General features: G+C 35.3%; 1 protein-coding gene across 1 annotated transcript in view; it reads left to right on the top strand.

Moving 5' to 3' along the window:
• The window catches only part of LOC113109861 (metabotropic glutamate receptor 5-like), a 51,603-nt gene extending 32,442 nt beyond the window's left edge, over window positions 1-19,161 (top strand). Inside the window, exons 4-9 of the mRNA XM_026273670.1 lie at window positions 4,049-4,284; window positions 5,540-5,786; window positions 5,990-6,158; window positions 6,954-7,080; window positions 12,773-13,712; window positions 16,661-19,161. Coding sequence (XP_026129455.1) covers window positions 4,049-4,284; window positions 5,540-5,786; window positions 5,990-6,158; window positions 6,954-7,080; window positions 12,773-13,712; window positions 16,661-17,543 — 2,602 coding nt within the window. The 3' untranslated portion in view covers window positions 17,544-19,161. The remainder of the gene's footprint in view (window positions 1-4,048; window positions 4,285-5,539; window positions 5,787-5,989; window positions 6,159-6,953; window positions 7,081-12,772; window positions 13,713-16,660) is intronic.
• The last annotated feature ends 854 nt before the right edge of the window (window positions 19,162-20,015 follow it).

Here is a 20,015-nt window from a genome sequence, read left to right as displayed (position 1 = left end):
AATAAGGTTTCAAACAATGAACAATACATTTACTGTATTTATTATTCTTTGTTAATGTTAGTTAACGAAAATTCAGTTATTCATTGTTAGTTCATGCTAAATCACAGTGCATTAACTAATGTTAACAAGCACAACTTTTGATTTAAATATTGCATTACTAAATGTTGAAATTAAAATAAACTAAAATTAATAAATCCTGGCAGTAGGATTGTTTTTGCTTAGTTCATGTTAACTAATGTAGTTAATTAACATTAACTAATGGAATTCTAAAGTGTTACTATAAATTGACCACCTTCTGCTAAATGGAAATGAGAGGAAAGAATACAATTACTAATATGTACATTGCAACCTAAAAACATGTAAATAAAGTGGTTTTATTCAACAAAATATTTTGAAACATAATAGATAGTATGTGTTGGCATTAATCTGATATTATTTGTCCTTAATATAGCAGCTTCCCACATGAATGTGTCATTTCTCTGTGAGATAATTGTTAACGGATTAAAACTGTGATTCGTGTAGATCCCAAAATGTGAAACAATGTATTTTTTATTTTTTGCTAAATGATGATGACATATAAAGCATGATGTGCATCATTATTTATTTGTTTGTTTGTCTGTTTGTTTATAATATTCAATAATAATAAAAACACCAATAACATTTTAAAACATTTTTTCAAATCAAAAAAACGTTTTAGTAAAATTGTTAATTTTGTCATTTTGTAATTCATAAAGTGCACTGTTTTAATTATTTTTGGAGTATTTTTATAGTGCCCAAACAAACTCCAATATTTTGAGATCAGCTCTTTTTAATAACCTTAGAACCAGATGATATCAAAGTATGCATCTGAAAAATCTTTTTTTTTTTTTTTTAAGTTTAAAGGGCCAGTTAATTTGTTTTGTGGTAGGGGCCTATATTTTACTTATTTATGTAGTTTCTGAATATTTAAAAAGGATCTATTTCAGAAAATGGTGTCATGGTCTTTATTCTGGGCCTCTGGGCATTCCACACAGCCTTGAAGATGCCATGTTTATGGGGGTGTCAGTGTGTGTGTGTGTGTGTGTGTTTGTGCGTGGGTGAGGTGAGGTGAGGTGAGGTGTGTTTGCATGTGCATGAGTGGATGAACGAGTTTGTGTGCATCTGTGTGTGTGTGTGTGTGTGTGTGTGTGTGTGTGTGTGTGTGTGTGTGTGTTTGATGAGGTGACACCAGCTCCAGGGAAAGTAGGTTCAGTTTTATCTTTGGTTCAGTGAGAATATGGCTACTGTGTCTCTGTTCCAGTTTCTTGATCTCCATGTGGCTACAAAAGTGATAAAGTGTCTCAAGACAATAAAAAAAAAAAAAAAAAAAAAAAAAAAAAATTCAGTGTGCTTTATTTGGTATATTGGTTGCTTTCTGATTTGGTGCATGCATGTTTGCTTTATTTAGCATTAATTTATTGAACAAATTGTTTAAATATAACCATTTTAATCTTCTAATTAAAGTATATTTTATTTGTAACGCAAAAATATACTACATAATGTATTTCAAGGGGCATGAAAATACATTTCCAAAATTAAAATATTAATATTAATTGACCAGTATTTTGGTATACTGTATGTGTTGTTGTTTTTTTGACAATATAAATACAAATAATTTTTCAAAGGTATTTCCAACAAATATAGGAATAAATTGACTTAACCAAATCATTTAAATAAAAAAAATTATGCAAAATGTAAATTAGCAACAAAAAAGGCAAACAAATTCAAATTAGCAAAAAAAAGGTATGTTTTTATGTAATTTCAAAAATAGATATCTACAATACATTTAAAATATATATGGTATTTTTTTATTAGCATATGGGACTGCAGTACGAGTTGATCCTTACAAAAATATGTTTTGTTACCAAAGGCTGTTTGTCAACATCCCCACTCAGCAGCCTATTGACAGCCACAGAAACAGTGATGTCCAGGCTCCTCTGTTTCACAACTGAATGACTTTCAGTTCTTTACTAATGAGCAGTTTGCAGACTGTGCCCAGCCATCTGTCATTAGTGAGTGTGAGGACGCTATTGTATTCTGTTGTATTATCTGTCAAAGTGTTCATCAGTGAAGTGTGCACAAGAGCTGATCTATTGCTGATGAGGGCTGATCTGACAACCCCCCCCCCCCCCCCACCGCTGAGAATGGATAAAAATGTAACCTAATTTAATCAACAGTTTCACTTTGCAGCTTCTTTGCAGCATTTCGTGGTGTAAATCTGCTATTATTTTCTGTCTTTAATACAGCAGCTTCCCACATAAATGTGTGTGTGTTATTCCTCTGTGGGCTAATTGTTAACAGATTAAAACTGTGATCCGTGTAGAATCCAAAATGTGAAACACCCACAGATTTTTTTTGTTTTTTGTTTTTTGTGAAAGTTGACATAGAAACTTTTATTATTTTTAGTATTATTTATTCTTACTAAATCCAGATTTCATATTTGTTTATGTAATAAAACCTGACCACATCTGGTTGAAGGCAACACTTTGTAATAAGGTACCATTATTTTACATTAGTTACTGCATTAACTAACAATGACTAATAATGAGCAACACATTTGTTACAGTATATGAAGTTAGTTAATTAAATTCCATCTGTTCAATGTTAATTTTTGTAAGCTCAGGTCCATTAAATAATATCACCAGATACCGCTTTTTAATTTAATAATGTGTTAGTGAATGTTGAAATTAACATTAACTTTAATTTAAAAATGCTTTTTAGGTTTTCTATTGTTAGTTTGTATTTATTTAATGTAGTTAACTAATTACAAATATAACCTTATTGTAAAGTGTAAACAAATATTTAAATACCTGATAATTAATAAATCATCTTTTGCACAGGTAAAAGTAATATCATTAATATTATTTAGACTATTTATGAAATCTAATGACAGTCATATAGTGAGTTCACTATAGAGTATATAAGACTTTACCAAAAAAAAAAAAACAATTTCTCAACATTTTCCAGACTTCTGATGATATTCATAATGTTACTATTGTGTTTGTGTTGAGATGGATTTATGGTTTTTATTCAATCTGAGGAAGTTTCTTTGAAATTTTGAATAATTCCATAAATGTCTTTGCATACCAACAGAAACTAATCACTGAATCAGTCTTTTTGAACTGATTCATTTAAACTAACAGTTCAAAACATGACTGACAATGAATCAAATTCAATCTGAGGTTTAAATAAGATGTACTGTTAAAATATCTCTCTTTTACGGCTCTCATTGTACAAAGAACAAGCAAGGAATGTCCTACTTGTTGCTAAATATCAACATGCATCAAATGCATATATTGCAAACATAACCCTAATTTTACAGTATGCTTTAATGTGCTCTAAAATGCTGTCAGACATCTTTTAAAGGCAGTGGCGCCTTTGCGTTGGCATTTTTGTTGTCTTTTTTTAAAGTTTTCCTGCAGTGGCAGTGGGCAGAGGGAGGCTGACCTGCTGGGGTCAGCGTGTGGGTTTACTGATCTGTTCAGCTCTTTTCCATGAGATGATTCAAGCTGCTACTAACATGCTCCTCTATGCTTCCCTCCCATTGCTTTTGCCTCCAAGGACAAGTTATGAAAGCCTCTCCTTACCTACCATGAGAACAAAAATGATACCTCCCACACACTGCTGAGTTGTATAACATTTAGCGCTATGGGTTTAAGAAGTGTTTGAGAACATATAGATAGAGTGTATGCAGAAAAGTAGTTTATTTTTCTTGTGTTTATATGAGAAATGAGGAAGGAGAAGGTAAGACTCATCTACTGTCATTCAAAGATCCCTTTGATGCATAATGGCGAAGATTTGGAGCACATACAGTATATCTCATGGAGAGTTTTATTGTGAGTCTGTCTCTATGAAATACTGGCCAGCTGTGTCCTCAAGACCTAATTCATAGAGCAACCTGGTCATAACTACTGGGCTTTGCCTGTTATGTGGGTCAGTTTGGACCAGGAGGCTCCCAGACTGTCTCTCACGGGGGTTTGTTCTATATAAAAGCCATTCATTACTCACTTGTCTCTTGCACACTTTGCAGCGATGGTTGGGCGGACCGCTATGATGTCACTGATGGCTTCCAGAGGGAGGCAGCTGGGGGAATCACTATCAAGCTGCAGTCTGCTTACGTCACGTGGTTTGACGATTACTACCTGAACCTGCAGCCGGACACAAACCACCGGAACCCCTGGTTCCCTGAGTTCTGGCAGCACCGCTTCCAGTGTCGGCTGAAGGGACATCCTCAAGAGAACGCCAAATACAACAAGACCTGCACCAGTGAGTGGAAGATGTTCTCACATGAACTCACCACAACTTACATGAGTTTGATGCAGTTTATCTCGATGTCTGGCTTTCCATCAATTCATCCATCCATTCATCTGTCCATCAATCCCTCTATTCATCTCTTTATCTATCTATCATCCATACATATATCCATCTGCCGTTTCATCAATTCATCTATCCTTCTTAATATATGTCCATAATTTTGTCTGTCCATCCATCCATTCATTAATCTATACATCTGTCTCCGTCTCTCCATCCATCTGTTCATCCACTTATTAGCTCATCTATTCATTCAGCTGTTCATTCATTCATTCATCCATTCATTCATTAATTCATTTATTTAAAAATCTATCCTTCCACTATTTTATTTACTCATTCATCCAACCATGAATCCAACTATCCATTAATCCATAGTTTCGGCAATTAATCTATTCATTCATCCATACATCACCCATTCATCAATCTGTAGATCTGTGGATCTTTACATCCATTTGTCCTTCCAATTCTTTGACTCTTTTTAATCATCCATCCATCAATCATTCATTACCTTATTTCTTCTATTCAATCATGTATACATCATCCATATATTAATGTCAGTATATTCATCCAACTATACTTCCATTTGTCCTTCCATTATTTCATCTATCAATCCATGCATCAAAATATATATATACATCAAGCTTTCATTCCATCAATTCATTTATTCATCATCCATCCATCAATCTGTAAATATATTCACCCATTTATACATCCATTTGTCTTTCCTCTATCTATCTATCTATCTATCTATCTATCTATCTATCTATCTATCTATCTATCTATCTATCTATCTATCTATCTAGTCTTCCATACTTCCTTCTCTCCATCCATCCATTTTTTTTACTTCCACTACTTCATCTGTACGTCCATCCATCCTTCCAGGACTTTGTCTGTTTTTCATCCATCCATTAGTCTTTCATTCCATTATTTAATCTATTCATTCATGTATACATAACCTATCTGTCAATCTTTTTATCCATTACACTTCCATTTGTCCTTCCACTGCTTCATCTACTTGTCCATCCGTCCTTTTATTAATCTATCCAATAATGCATATCAATCAACAAAAATATAATGTAAATAGAGACTTTACTGTGGCAGATGAAAGCACTGAATAGCTGTTACAACTGAATAGCTATTCTTTAGAACTCAACATATTGTTTGTTCTGTTGTTTGTTTTCACTACACCATTCACTACACCATTTCATAGAGAAAGAGTCGCTCCGACACCAGTACGCTCAGGACACGAAGATGGGATTTGTGATCAATGCCATCTACTCTATGGCTTACGGCCTGCACGCCATGCAGAAGTCTCTGTGTCCCGGCTACGCAGGTCTGTGTGAAGCCATGCGGCCGATTGATGGAGGTAAACTCTTAGAATTCCTCATGAGGACAAACTTCACTGGCGTCTCCGGAGAAGTGGTGCTGTTTGATGAGAACGGAGACTCCCCAGGGAGGTAGGAATCGTTCATATTTTACTCCAAACACAAGAATGTGCTTCTAAACTCCTTTCAGAGAGAATGAAAACAATCTCTTGTTGATGTCATTGTGATTTTTCAAAAATACCTTCATTCAGACTGAATGGCTTTATGAGCAAAACATGAATGATGCTGGGTTAACAGTTTCAACTCCATAACAGTGGTTTTATGTGTTTTTCCAGGTATGAAATCATGAACTTTAAACAGATGAGTGAGGAGGACTATAGCTACATCAACGTGGGCAGCTGGGACAACAGTGGGCTGAAGATGGATGACGAGGAGATTTGGGCAAATAGCAGTGCCATCATGAGATCAGTGTGCAGTGATCCCTGTGAAAAAGCTCAGATAAAGGTGAAAATGTGTCAGTGTATAAGTGTTTTATTTAAATGTATATGTGCTTATTTATTATACACTACCATTCAAAAGTTTGAGACTGGTCAGATTTTAACAACCCAGGCTTCATTTATTTGATCAAAAAAAAAAAAAAAACAGTAATATTGTGAAATATATTTTTTAATCCTAATAACTATTTTATTATTTATTTTAATATTTTAAAATGTAATTTATTCCTTGATGCAAAGCTGAATTTTCAGCATTATTACTCCAGTCTTCAGTGCCACATGATCCTTCAGAAATCATTCTAATATGCTTTTCTAATATGCATTTCTTATTATTACCAAAGTTGAGAACAGTTGTGCTGCTTAGTATTTTTGCGGAATCAATGAAACATTTTTTCAATATATTTTGATGAAAAAAAAAATGAAACCTATAGTAACAGTATAAATTACTTCACTATCAGTTTTGATTAATTTAATGCATCTTTCCTGAATAATATTACTTTCTTTAATTAAATTAAAAATATATATATTCCATTGACTTATACTGCTACATGAGCCTTAGCCATATATTTAGAGAGCAGATTATCAAAAAAAAAAACTTGGAGGTAGAACTTTAAACACTCAAAACACCTTAGTAACCACATAGCAATGCACTAAAAACCACTTAGAACACTGAAGCAACCGCATAGAAGTGCACTGCAACCACCCACAACACTTTGGCATTGTGGTGGCAGCTTTGAGAGCAAGTATTTTCTTCACAGGAATCTATAACTTACATAACTTGACCTCTCTGTTCTGACCACCTTAGGTTATCCGTAAGGGTGAGGTGAGCTGCTGCTGGACCTGCACTCCGTGTAAAGAAAACGAGTTTGTGTTTGATGAATACACCTGTCGTATGTGCGAGCTTGGATCTTGGCCTACAGATGACCTCACAGGTGAATCTACATCTACCTTCAGTGCACAAAGTATTTCTTGTAGTTCATTCAGAAGTCAAAGCCACATAAGCTTATCATCTTGTACAGCAGTGTGTGATATAAGTATCTGGGTCACGGAATAACATTGGAGACCCATTTATCTCTTAGAGCGTTATTTGAGAATCTGGACCATGGCAACTTAATGCCAGAAACAGAGATTTGGACTTGGCGGGGGTCCCCATCAGAATGTTCCAGAATTGCTGTCAAGCGTAAGCCCTGAAGCAGCAGTCTCTCAGCATGTAGTACATTACCGAGAGCTGAGGCCGCACTGCTGTTCATGCAAGAGCCTTAATGACAATTTTTGACATTTAGTAGCAGGTGGTTTTGAGTTTGGGTTTCTGCAGTTCTTTTTTGATTTTGTAGTTTTGGACTAGTGTTTACTGCATTTATTCACTGTACAATAAATTAAAATGTTAAAATTACTTTTAAAACATTCAATTACTTTTTTTAAGCGCAACTCTATTTTCAGACTAGTTCAGCAAATGTGCATATATGGTAAGACTAATATTTAAGAGTAAACAGTGGCACTTTATAATAATCTCCAACACTTTACCATTAGTTAAAGCATTAGATATCATGAATTAACAATGTGCTATTTTAGTAATTCATAAACACATTTATTGATCTTGGTTAATGTTGATTTCTACGTATGCTGAGATAGTTAAAATATTCAGAGTTGTATAAATTAACATTAGTAAATGAATGAACGTGAATTAATAATGAACAATAGTGCATCCATAATTTAACATTAAAGTAGTATTAGTCTTGGTGATCAAAATGTAATAGTTAATTGAGTAATAAAAATGTAAAATGACAATTAAATAATTAAAAATAAACTTTCTATCAATACATAAATAAATAAATGAAAATTGTTTACCTGCATGTCATATGACCATTAACCTACATGCAAATTTGTTGTTACATCATATCAAGTATTTGAAAGTATTTCAAAATATTTTCAGGAAAAGTGTAAAGGGGTTCAGTTGACTAAAACCTAAATCATGTCGATTCAAACTAATGTTAATGAATTGAACCTTGTTGTAAAGTATTAATGTTTATACTCATATATGAGCATTAATGCCTGGTTTTTAGCTGGGCCAGCCTCAAAAATGCTGTATTTAGTGCTTAAGAAGCACAGCTTATGGTGCAGCTGGTATCATATTTTATTCCTGATTGAAACATGTTATTGAAGTGTAATTTTGACAAACATTTACAGAGCTTTCAGAGCATGACTAAAAATAGCTGCCCAGGGGCATTACAAATATGGCTGCCGAGCATACCTGTCAAGTTTTGGATTTGAAAATAAGGGAAATTTTCCGGCACCCACCGCGAGTAGTCCCACCACCCCAACAAAGCTCCAGTATCCCTTACATTTTAAGACAGGTGTTATAGCCCAAATGAAAACACAAACGGGTATATATGAAGAGCATTTATTTAAAGGCTTATTTGCATATTTTCTGTTAATTTAACATTGCTTGTCTTTACATTTACATTTTATTTTCATTCCACACATTCTTTTCATTTTGTAGGCTACTGCTTTTCTTTTACAGCTTTTCTTTTCATAACTTTTCTTTTACTCTTTTAGTGAGTTGTTGTCAGAGGTGGGTAGAGTACCCAAAAACTTTACTCAAGTAAAAGTAAAAGCAATTCTAGAAATATTTACTCAAGTAAAAGTAAAAGTACTAGTCTTGAATAGTTACTTGAGTAAGAGTAAAAGAGTATCGGATAAAAAATCTACTCAATTAGTTAGTTAGTTACTTTGGGTCATATATACTGAGCCTATTTTTATTTAGATATATAGATAAAATGTATGTGTGTGTGTGTATAAATGTATATATTTCATCAGCCTTTACTCCAATTTATGTAACTTATTATAAAACCCTGTCTGTTTACTTAAGTAACAAATATAGGTGTCATGCCATAACATATTTTTAATATGACTGACTTTATATTAAATGTGAATTTAACATTGAAAGTTAATGTGATATAAATATTGCTACTAATCTTTCATTGTTCAGAAAGAGAGCAAATAACATTTACATTATTAAAGATCATTTTCACTGACTCTCAGAAACTCCCATTAAAATCACTGAAACTGTTAACACGGTGAAATCAATATCTTAATTATAGATTCGTACACACATCTGCACTTTTCTGTTGTTTCTGACGAGAGAATTCGCCAGAAAGAGGTATTCAGTCAGTGAGCGAGTGAAGGAGTGAAGGAAGCACCGGGATTTCAGCGATGACTCATCGGAACACCTCTGATTGGCCATTTTATTCAAAAGCTCAACAGAACCGTGTGTGATTGGTTATGATGCGCACTGCTATAAAAACGCGTCTGTCTCTGGCTCAGCGCCAGCAAGCGATCACAGATCTGAATTTAACAGCTGATGATACGACTCGCTGAACGTACTCGCACCGGTGTGATTGTATTAAAATTAATAAAATCTTAATCGGCAATTTTTTGTCTTTTGGAAGCTGCATTCAACTTGACTCCCCTCTGTTATAAGCCACACACGTACAACAAACTAATGTCACAGTGGTATCGTGTACTGTAATCGAATGTAGCCCAAGTTATTACCTGTTAAACAGTAGACAGCACACGCGTTCATCTAATAAGGATCTCCATCGCAAGCAAATAATAGCCTTTGCAGATTTGCTTTCAATTCAGTGCAGTTCCATAGCCACGTTTTCAACGCTGCTGATCTTAAACTTTACAACTCTGAGTGAACCGCTTCAGACGAAGCTCAGCGCGTGCGGCAGGGAACTGAACGAATCATTCAAACTGATTCATGAACCCGTTTGCCAATTGGTTTGATCAAGCCTTTGAACAGAGTTGACTCAAAAGAATGAATCATTCGCGAATGGGCATCGCTCATTGTCCAGAGAAAAGTAGAAGGCGCTGTTGGAATAAACTGAAGCATTTATAACATTTATTGCATTAAGATAAAGTAACGAGAGGAGCGTCGCCCACAGTAACGAAGTAAAAGTACAGAATTTTCTCAGAAAATGTACTCAAGTAAGAGTATAAAGTACCCATCTTTAAATATACTCCGAAAAGTATTAGTTACCCGAAAAATTACTCAAGTAAATGTAACTCGTTACTACCCACCTCTGGTTGTTGTACAAATTTGTTGCAGACTTTGCATTCTTTAAAAAAGTAAATTCGCTGTCCCATTTATCACGATATTTACACATGGGTTTTGGCTTTTTGGCAGGTGTGCCTTCACTCTCTATCGTAGCATCCATCATCCGTCTCTGTTTTTTCTTTTGTTGTTGTTTTTCCCGCGTTATAACTCATGTCATCTGACCTCACACACCCCTCGGGACAGGCTACTACAGGTGGCAGTTATCGCGAGACTAGTGACAGAGCTCAGATTGGGAATGGGTTTTTTTATTATTATTTTATTAATAACGAAGGTTAAAATTAAAAAATTTAAATACGGGAGATTTACGGGAAAATACTAATACGGGAGGACGGCGGGAAATAAGGGTAAAATACGTGACTTTCCCGGCCAAAACGGGATACTTGACAGGTATGCTGCCGAGTACGCCCACTTGCCCTAAAGGCACTTTCACAAAAGCCTTTGATAATCAGAACCGTCACTTTCCAGAGTAGCTTTTGGTGTTGCTGGTTTATGAATCTGACCTGTAAAAAAAAAAAAAAAAACCTCCAGTATCATTTGACCAACCGCATTAAAACCAAGACTCAGTTTCATCCTCATTCACTGTCTGTTGATGCAAATCACACATGCTAAATATATCAGCTCTTGTTTGTCAGCCTCTAATGCATAATGCATGACTTGGTTGAATGGATGGTTTTGTTTATTTTTGCACAATTTATTTATTTATTTTTTATGGTTTGTAAAGTTGCACGATAATTCAGCCACCAGTTTTACTGTGTTATCTACATAAGGATGGATGTTCATTGCTCTCTGTATAATTTTAATGCCACACATCAGTGATTCTGAATAATCATAGACATAGGCCCTATACCAACTAGATAAATTAATGTTTGCTTTGCACATAGATCTTTATGCAAGTGGAAACATTTTATTTGAAGTTTTAGGGCCAACTCGTAGTAATGCCTTATTTCTGTTGAGTGATTCAAATTTTAATCTAATTCATTAAATTATTAATGTAATTAATTGAAAATTAATCGTACATCAAAAATGATTGAGAATTTCCTCCCAAAAGGAGGAAATTCTCAATCATTATTGTGTTAGATGAAAAAAAAGCATTGAATAGATATAACACTAAGTAATTTGAGAAATAAATATTTTACAAAAATAAAATTTAACACTATTAACCAGTTGAAACTGAAACCACCAGTAGGTTATTTCTTAATGAGTGAGTCAGTTAGTGTCATTCATTCAAATTGTTTGTTCAAACAGCTGATTCATTCACAAACTAAGCAATTGACTCTCTTTATGAATGGGTCAATGAATCATTGGCTCACTTGATTAGTTCTAAAACATGGACAAGAAATGCAAAACAGTTCTGCTGTGGCTTTGTTTGGAAATACTGTTTTGTGACTAAATGTTGTATGTTAATTACATGTTACATTAATGTTACATTTCATTTTAAGGTGTCCATGTTACATTGTAATTATACATTTAAGTGCTGAGTAATATTAATTAACGACATGTACTTTCTATATGGTTAGCGTTAGGAAAAGGGTTTGGCTTAGGGTTACCTGCATGTAATTATTCATAATTAATTGATATTATAATAGTAAGTGCATGTAACGTGCAACCAGGACACCTCAAAATAAAGTGTTACCCAAAAATAAAGTAACTGTAATCTGTCTCAGTTACTCAGAAAAAAAATGTGTCTGAATAGTTAAATTAATGACAGTTACTTGCAACTGAATATTTTTTACACACATACAGATATGATTTATTTCTTTCCCAAATTGCATTCACTGCTTTTCAAGGCATTGTTAGATGCCAGTGTTTTCTTATTATGATTTTAAATCTTTATTTAGCCTCAAAGTAAAAAGAGGTGCTAAAGTATAATTTTGTGGTAGCTGTGTTTTGAAATTAAATTATTATAACATTAATTCTAGAAGAAGGGTTTTGAAAGTCTGACAGTAATTAGTGTTGAGTACTACTATAAGGTTAACCCTGCCTGCTTTAAATGTTTCCAAATGATTAAAGTCCCGTTCACACCAAGAACGATAACTATAAAGATAACGAAATTAGTGTCCACAACAGTGAACGTCTGTTTATTCTCAGCACACACTCATCTTCTGTTTTAAATTCTAAAGCAGGAATAGCAGGAATGATTCTGATTGGGTGTCAAGTGTTTTTATCATTCATCAGCTGGAAAAAAAAAATTCGGAAAAGTGATTCCAATCATAGTTTCTCTGTGCATTTACCATTATAGTTGTGGTGTGGGCTCTTCTATTATTTAATACTGAGAACGATTTTTAGTTTAGAACTATATCTTTATCATTATCTTTATCATTATCTTCCTTGGTGTGAACAGGCCTTTAATAGTTAAAAGTTAATAGTTATTTTAATAAATAGTTACACCACTTATTACATTTTAAATAGGGTAGGTAGTAATCTGTAACCTATTTCTTTTTTAAAGTACTTTTAATGCATATTTACCTACTAATACATTAACATCTCAAATTCATGTCCCTTAGGCTGTGAGCCAATCCCGGTTCAGTACCTTCTGTGGCTAGATCCTGAGCCAATCGCCGCCGTGGTCTTTGCCTGCCTCGGCCTGCTCGCCACCATCTTCGTCACTTTAGTTTTCATCAGGTTCCACGATACGCCGGTGGTGAAGTCCTCCAGCAGGGAGCTGTGCTTCATCATCCTGGCTGGCATCTGTTTGGGGTACCTGTGTACATTCTGCCTCATCGCCAAACCGCACGTGGCCTACTGTTACTTGCAGAGGTTGGGAATCGGGCTCTCGCCAGCCATGAGCTACTCGGCCCTAGTCACTAAGACCAACCGCATCGCTCGCATCCTTGCAGGCAGCAAGAAGAAGATCTGCACCAAGAAACCTCGTTTCATGAGTGCCTGTGCCCAGCTGGTCATCGCCTTCATCCTGATCCTGATTCAGCTTGGCATCATCGTGGCGCTCTTCATCATGGAACCTCCGCAAGTGATCTACGACTATCCGTCCATACGCGAGGTGCACCTCATCTGTAACACCACCACACTCGGAGTGGTGGCGCCATTGGGTTACAACGGGCTGCTCATCCTCAGCTGCACCTTCTACGCCTTTAAGACCCGCAATGTCCCCGCCAATTTCAACGAGGCCAAATACATCGCGTTCACCATGTACACCACCTGCATTATCTGGCTGGCTTTCGTGCCAATTTATTTCGGGTCAAACTACAAGATAATCACCATGTGTTTCTCCGTTAGCCTCAGCGCTACCACTGCGCTGTGCTGCATGTTTGTGCCCAAAGTCTACATCATGTTGGCCAAACCTGAGAGGAACGTACGCAGTGCTTTCACCACGTCGACAGTTGTTAGGATGCACGTGGGTGATGGGAAAGCTGCCTCGGCCGCTAGCCGGTCTAGCAGCTTGGCTAAACTGTTCAGACGAGGAGGCTCTGGCACAGACAACGTCAGGTCAGTATGAGGCCAGTGTTATTTAATTTTATTTATATTTTAGTATTTTTATATGCTATTACAGTTTAATTTAGTTTTTATTTAAGTTTTAATTTTAATTATGGTTTTCATTTAGTTTGTTGTGCATTTGTACAGTATGTGCATTTGTCAATTTTCTTTTTTTTCTTTTTTAATACTACTAATAAGGGGTAAAGTGTAGTTTTTAGTTTTTTAGTTGTAGTTTTTTTGTAATTCTAATATTTATTTATATTTTATTAATTATGTATAACATTTAATTTTATTTAATATTTGTTCATTAATATTACAATACTTATTTATATATTTTTTTCACATAATGAAATTTTTATTTAGCTTTTTTTCAATTACCAAAAATATAAGAGTTTTATAATAACACTGTACAATAAATGCTTGGTCATAATTTCATAATTGAGATTATTTTATTCAGCTCTCTATATTATGCATGGACACTTTGGAATACAGACCTAGGTTGGACTCTTTTTTTAAGAAGACAATCTGCAGATTATTGCATTGCAGAAGTGGAATCATTTCAAAATATTAAATTATCAAAAAGTTAAAGAAGTTTAAATTCACTTTTAAAAAAATAAACTGTACCATTTTTATTTTATTTTATATAAAATAAATATTTTTCAAATTATTTTTGAATACAAAACTGCTATAAACTGAAAGCTTTGTCTTAATAATTTATGTTCCAAATTTGAAGTTGATATAAAAAAAAATTAGATTCCTGAGAGATTTTATTTAGGGCATTATACCACAAACAGCCACCGGGTGCCATCAAAAAAAATTTATATAAATTTTTCTGTCACAAATGTCTAAATATTTCTATCAATATTACTTCTATCACAAAATATGGCATCTTAAGACTCAGACTTTTCCGATGGTATGTATTTTGTTAAGACTTTTTTTTTTTTTATCAAAAGTTTTGATTAAAATAAAATCCATATTACATTTTGTAATATGACACCTGACCCCACCCACTAAGGGGAAGGAGACTGCCAAAAGATATTAAAGTACCATTTCCATGGTAACACAATGTCCGATTTCAAAATGGTTTTCACAGGATGAATTTTGAGGTTGTAGTTTTTCAAATGATATGTCAGTTATGAGTATTACTAAGATATGTGACAGAAAAAAAAGACCAATGAGACCCCACCAATGGGTCGGTGTCACTTAAGAGGTTAAACTTTGGTTTAATGGAATTCACACTAAATTAATTTAAGGATAATGAGGCATGACATGTCAATTCTTTTTCATGTCAGTTTTGAAAATCCATATTTTTACTTATTTAAAAGAAGATGATTTGCAGTCACTGCTCTCAGTTGCAGAAGAAGCCGCTTCAGAAAAATAAATATATACATAAATAAAGCTCCCATTAAATCTGTTTATCTCCCAGTAATGCCTGCCAAAGGTTTGCTTTTGAGGATGAAAATGAGTTTAGACTGAAAATGAATCAACTCCCCAACTGAGCATATTTTAGAGCACATAAAAAAAACACCAATATTCCCCTCGAAAGAGAAAAAAGAGCCCCAACCAATTATCCTGTATGCCTGTGAATCATTCCTGGAGCAACTCCGGAGTTACGCACATTTGGGTCGATGAGTCCCCAGGTGCATTAGGAGAAGTGAAGTTAGAGATTTCCTGTCTGACTTATATAGGATTGGATGAGGGTGGTAATTGTGCTTGGAATGAATGGATTGGAATGGCTAATAGCAGGATCTATTCTCTCTTGCCTTTAAAGTGTAGTATTACACATTAGCAAGAGTGTAGCAGCATTGTGAGGACACTCTCGCCTCACTGTTTTAAAAAAGGTGATTCTGTGGCCTGAATAAATCCATAGTCCATAAATGTAGTCTAAATTTCTGTGTTTTAAAGGCAGACAGTTTTACAATCAATTACAATGCTTTTATTTATTTTTTCACTTTATCTCCTTATATATTTCAGTGATTATTATTAGTAGACATATCAGCTCAATTAAAAAAACAATATATATATTGTTATATATAACACAAATGGGTAACACTTTAGAATAAGGTTCCATTAGTTCATGTTAGTTAATGTATTAATTAACATGAACAAACAATGAATAATACATTTATTACTGTATTTATTCATCTTCGTTAATTTTAGTTAATGAAAATACAGTTAATCATTGTTAGTTCATGGTAATTCACAGTGCATTAACTAATGTTAACAAGCACAACTTTTGATTTAAATAATACATTAGTAAATGTTGAAATTAACATGAACTGAGACTTATAAATGCTGTAGAAGGATTGTTCTTGCTTAGTTCATGTTAATGAAAGTAGTTAACTAACATTAACTAATGGAACCTTATTCTAAAGTGTTACCCACAAATGTTTTAACATATTTACTGACAGATAACTTGAGACTTACTAGACTTGGCATATTCCTTGTGCACAATGCACTTTTCTTCATATTAAGTCTAAAATGTGTTTTAATGTAACTTTTGATGATGATTGTATGATCTTTGAAGAATATCAGACTTTTAATGCAAAATCTTTAAAGTGTACCTGAAGTATACTTGCAATCGTTCCACTTTAGCACAATAAAATATATCCAGTATGTCTAATAGAAATCTTTTTATAAAAACATTGGTAACACTTTATTTTAGGGTATCTTAACTAGTTGCTTATTAACATGCATACTACTACAATATTAGCCATTTATTAGTACTAATTAAGCACATATTAATGCCTTATTCTACATGACCTTATTCTACATCCCTAATCCTACCCAATGCCTAAACTTAACAACTGCATTACTATTAATAAGCAGCAAATTGGGAATTTATTGAGGTAAAAGTCATAGTTAATAGTGAATAAATGTTGAATAAGACATTTTTATGAAGTTTAAACGTGTATTTATGTTTAATGAATCAAATACACATTGCTTTTTTCTTTCAACAGTTCCAACGGCAAAACAGTGACCTGGGCACAGAACGAGAGAAGTTACAGGCCAAACCTGTGGAAACGGATCTCAATCCACATTAAGAAAAAAGAAGAGGCCAACCAGACGGCCATTATCAAGCCCTTCTCAAAGGGCTGTGATCGGCCTCCGGAATCCGGGGTGAAGCTGGCATATGAAGGGTCTCAGAAAAACCAGCGCTACCCTGTAACCTACTGCCCCCGGACCCCTTCCCCGCTGCCAACCGTTTGCCAGCGGCCTTCGATGCAGAGGCGGGAAATAGAAGAGCGAGATGACGAGCGCGCACCGGTGGTGGCTATACCCTCATACCTGACTGAGCGCCTGCAGCATGGCGCCCCGTCCCAGACCTGCATCATGGATCAGATCAGCTGTGTGGTAAGTCGATTCACAGCCAACATCACTGAACTCAATAGCATGATGCTGCCTGGTTCACCGCCGGGAACGGGTGTAAACGTCGCCACCGCCCAGGTCCCAAGACCCTGCTCCCCTACTTTCCGTCTCCACCCGCAAGAAAGGCCACATCCAACCACCGTCACCACGTACGCAGACGTGGTGGCCGCAGCAAACACCAACCCTCACTCTGCGGTCGGCATCGCTGGGGGCATCATCACCGGTGGGAGTAGCCGTGCTTCACCCGCCAGCCTTTTTGACAGCACCTATGACTCTTCGTGTGTGGTCAGGACCACTGATTTTGAGGACCTGGGGGCCTTGACACCTCCATCGCCATTTAGGGACTCCTCCGTGGACTCGATCAGCGAATCTCCCACATCGCCAACCTCAGAGCTGCCATTGTGTGAGCCCTGCTCCCCGATATACGACCAGCTGGTGTTTCGCCACTACAGCCAGAGCTCCTCTTCGCTCTGAGAGGTTATTCAGAGCGCAGGAAGGAGATTGAGAGGCAGCTACTGAGATCCTGCATCTGCTTAGACTGCAAAACCCAGCTGTAAATGTCAAGGAGTGTAAACTCTTAATATAGAAGCACTCACTAAGGACGTTTTATGGTGCTTGGAATCCAGCCCATCCTCAAAATACCGATCTGCGTAGGGGAAGACACTTCACCAAACTGCTTTTCAGATAATTAAGGATGTACTTGAAATGCTCTCATGCACTAGAGCGCTCTGACAAGTTTATGGTCCTTCTTGGCAAGACGTTACTGATGTTGGTCAGTTTGTGTACCGCAAGTTTTCATGGCTTCACAGCTACTTAATAACATTCCAATGACGTCAATCTACACAGGTGGGAAAAATGACAAAACTCCTGCTCCAGGCGATGTCTTTTTTTTTGTATCTCTCTTGATGCAAGATGCCTGAACGTCTTGCATGATTCTTCACGTACAACGGAAGCGCAAATGGTTGAATGTAGGACCAAATGAAGCCTTTGAGCGTAAAGTAATTTGTTTAAATATTGTTCATTTTTGTTGTTTCTTAGTTTAGAGGTTGCATGTTCTGCCACTTCATATAACTTCAGATAAAATAATATTTATTATTATATTTTTCATAATAAATCAAATAGAAGGGGGCATTGTAAGGGAAGGTTTATTTAGATATTGAACAAATCTAACACTTTAATATAGATAATATGTCTTTCAGATGACTGGATTTATTTATATGAACATGTCCCAGTATTACTCAAAATATTTAATAATAAATCTTTCACTTTTATTTGAAAGATAGGGTTTGAGAAATGATACAAACTAATGGGAGATTCAAGAAAACTCAACTATTTATACTAAAATTTTTGAGGTGAGAAAGATTACATATACATGAAGCAATATATGTGAATGCAGGGCCTATTCCAAAAAATTGAATAATTCCATTTGCAAATAATTTCCTTTTTTAATCCACTCAGGCTTTTGTTCCAAATCCATAAATACATTAGAATAGCCAAAAATAAAATTCCCATTCTTATTTCACTGTGGACAGGGCATTACAGTTTCCATTGGCAAAGCCTTTAAACCATATGGAAGTCTTCAATTAAAGATAGGATTTTTGTATTCACTTTATGAACTTATTTAAGTTGAACTGTTTAGACTTAGTAGGAACGAACATTGTACCTACCAACAGACATCTATTCTTTAAATCAATGTGCAATATTCCTCTTGAATAGATGTAATGTACTAAAGTCACATGTTTGCATGCAAAGTAGTGCCATTAGCTGAAATAAGTGCTTAATGTTCTTTTGAGAACTTTTGTACATTTTCTAAAAGTCTTTTGCATTTTTTGCTCTTTGCCTTTTCTGACAAGACATTCATAGAATGTAGGTTTCAGCCATGTGTGTGTGTGTGTGTGTGTGATGTATTTTTCTACTAACTATTTGTGCTGGTTCAATATGATGGTCTTAGTGGATTAAGCTTTGTGACAGTGGGACGAATGTAGCTTGCAATATTTCTGTTACTTTGAGGTTTTAGTTATGATGTGGATAAGCCTTTTTTAATTCTCTTCAAAGCTTGTAAAAATATTGGTTTCACCTGAGTGTTATTAAAGGGGACTCAATTACAAATCTTTTTTTCTTTAATCATATGTGTGTGTGTGTGTGTGTGTGTCTCTGTGTGTGTGTGTGTGTGTGTGTGTGTGGACTGCATAGGGCCTGGGATCATGTGCAGCGCCAATGCTAGGGACAACCCAGACAACAATCAATTTTGGCCCAGATCTGCCCACATTTGGGCCAGATCTAGGCCGAAACAGCTTGTTGTCTGGGAAGCTGGCTATCACTGCTCTGACCTCATGAGTCCGTTAGTGTCCTATTATTTTGATTCGCTCTCGTCACTTATGACAGAACAGCTAATCACGACAATCTTGTCTTCGGAAAATATTATTTTATTAACTAAAAAGATTTTATTGAATAGCAAACCTCTTTAAAAACTGGTTGTTGTTTTCACTTCATTGCATTGTTATAATTCGTAAAATTTGTACCCGCCAACTGGTGACTGACACTGTTACATTGAATCGGAAGCGTTGATTTTTACTCTCATTTGGCGCTTTGAGAGTGTTAATTTTAGGGCATATATATATATATATATATATATATATATATATATATATATATATATATATATATATATATATATATATATATATATATATATATATATATATATAAATAAGTCTTTGGAGATGCTATGCACCATGCTATGCACAGGTTTCATGGTTGTGTTATTTTCACAGTTTCCGCGATTAAGTGTGGAATGCAGTTCCAGGCCCCCTTTAGTCTCTTCCTTTATGTACTTCTCTCTATCTTTGTGTTACATGCAACAGGCAGACAGACAGACAGACAGACAGGCATACAGATAGACAGACAGACAGACAGACAGACAGACAGACAGATAGACAGGCAGAC

The sequence above is a fragment of the Carassius auratus genome, chromosome 10 (assembly GCF_003368295.1).
Source record: "Carassius auratus strain Wakin chromosome 10, ASM336829v1, whole genome shotgun sequence".
Lineage (NCBI taxonomy): Eukaryota > Metazoa > Chordata > Actinopteri > Cypriniformes > Cyprinidae > Carassius > Carassius auratus.
This window is presented reverse-complemented; position numbering and strand designations above follow the sequence as displayed.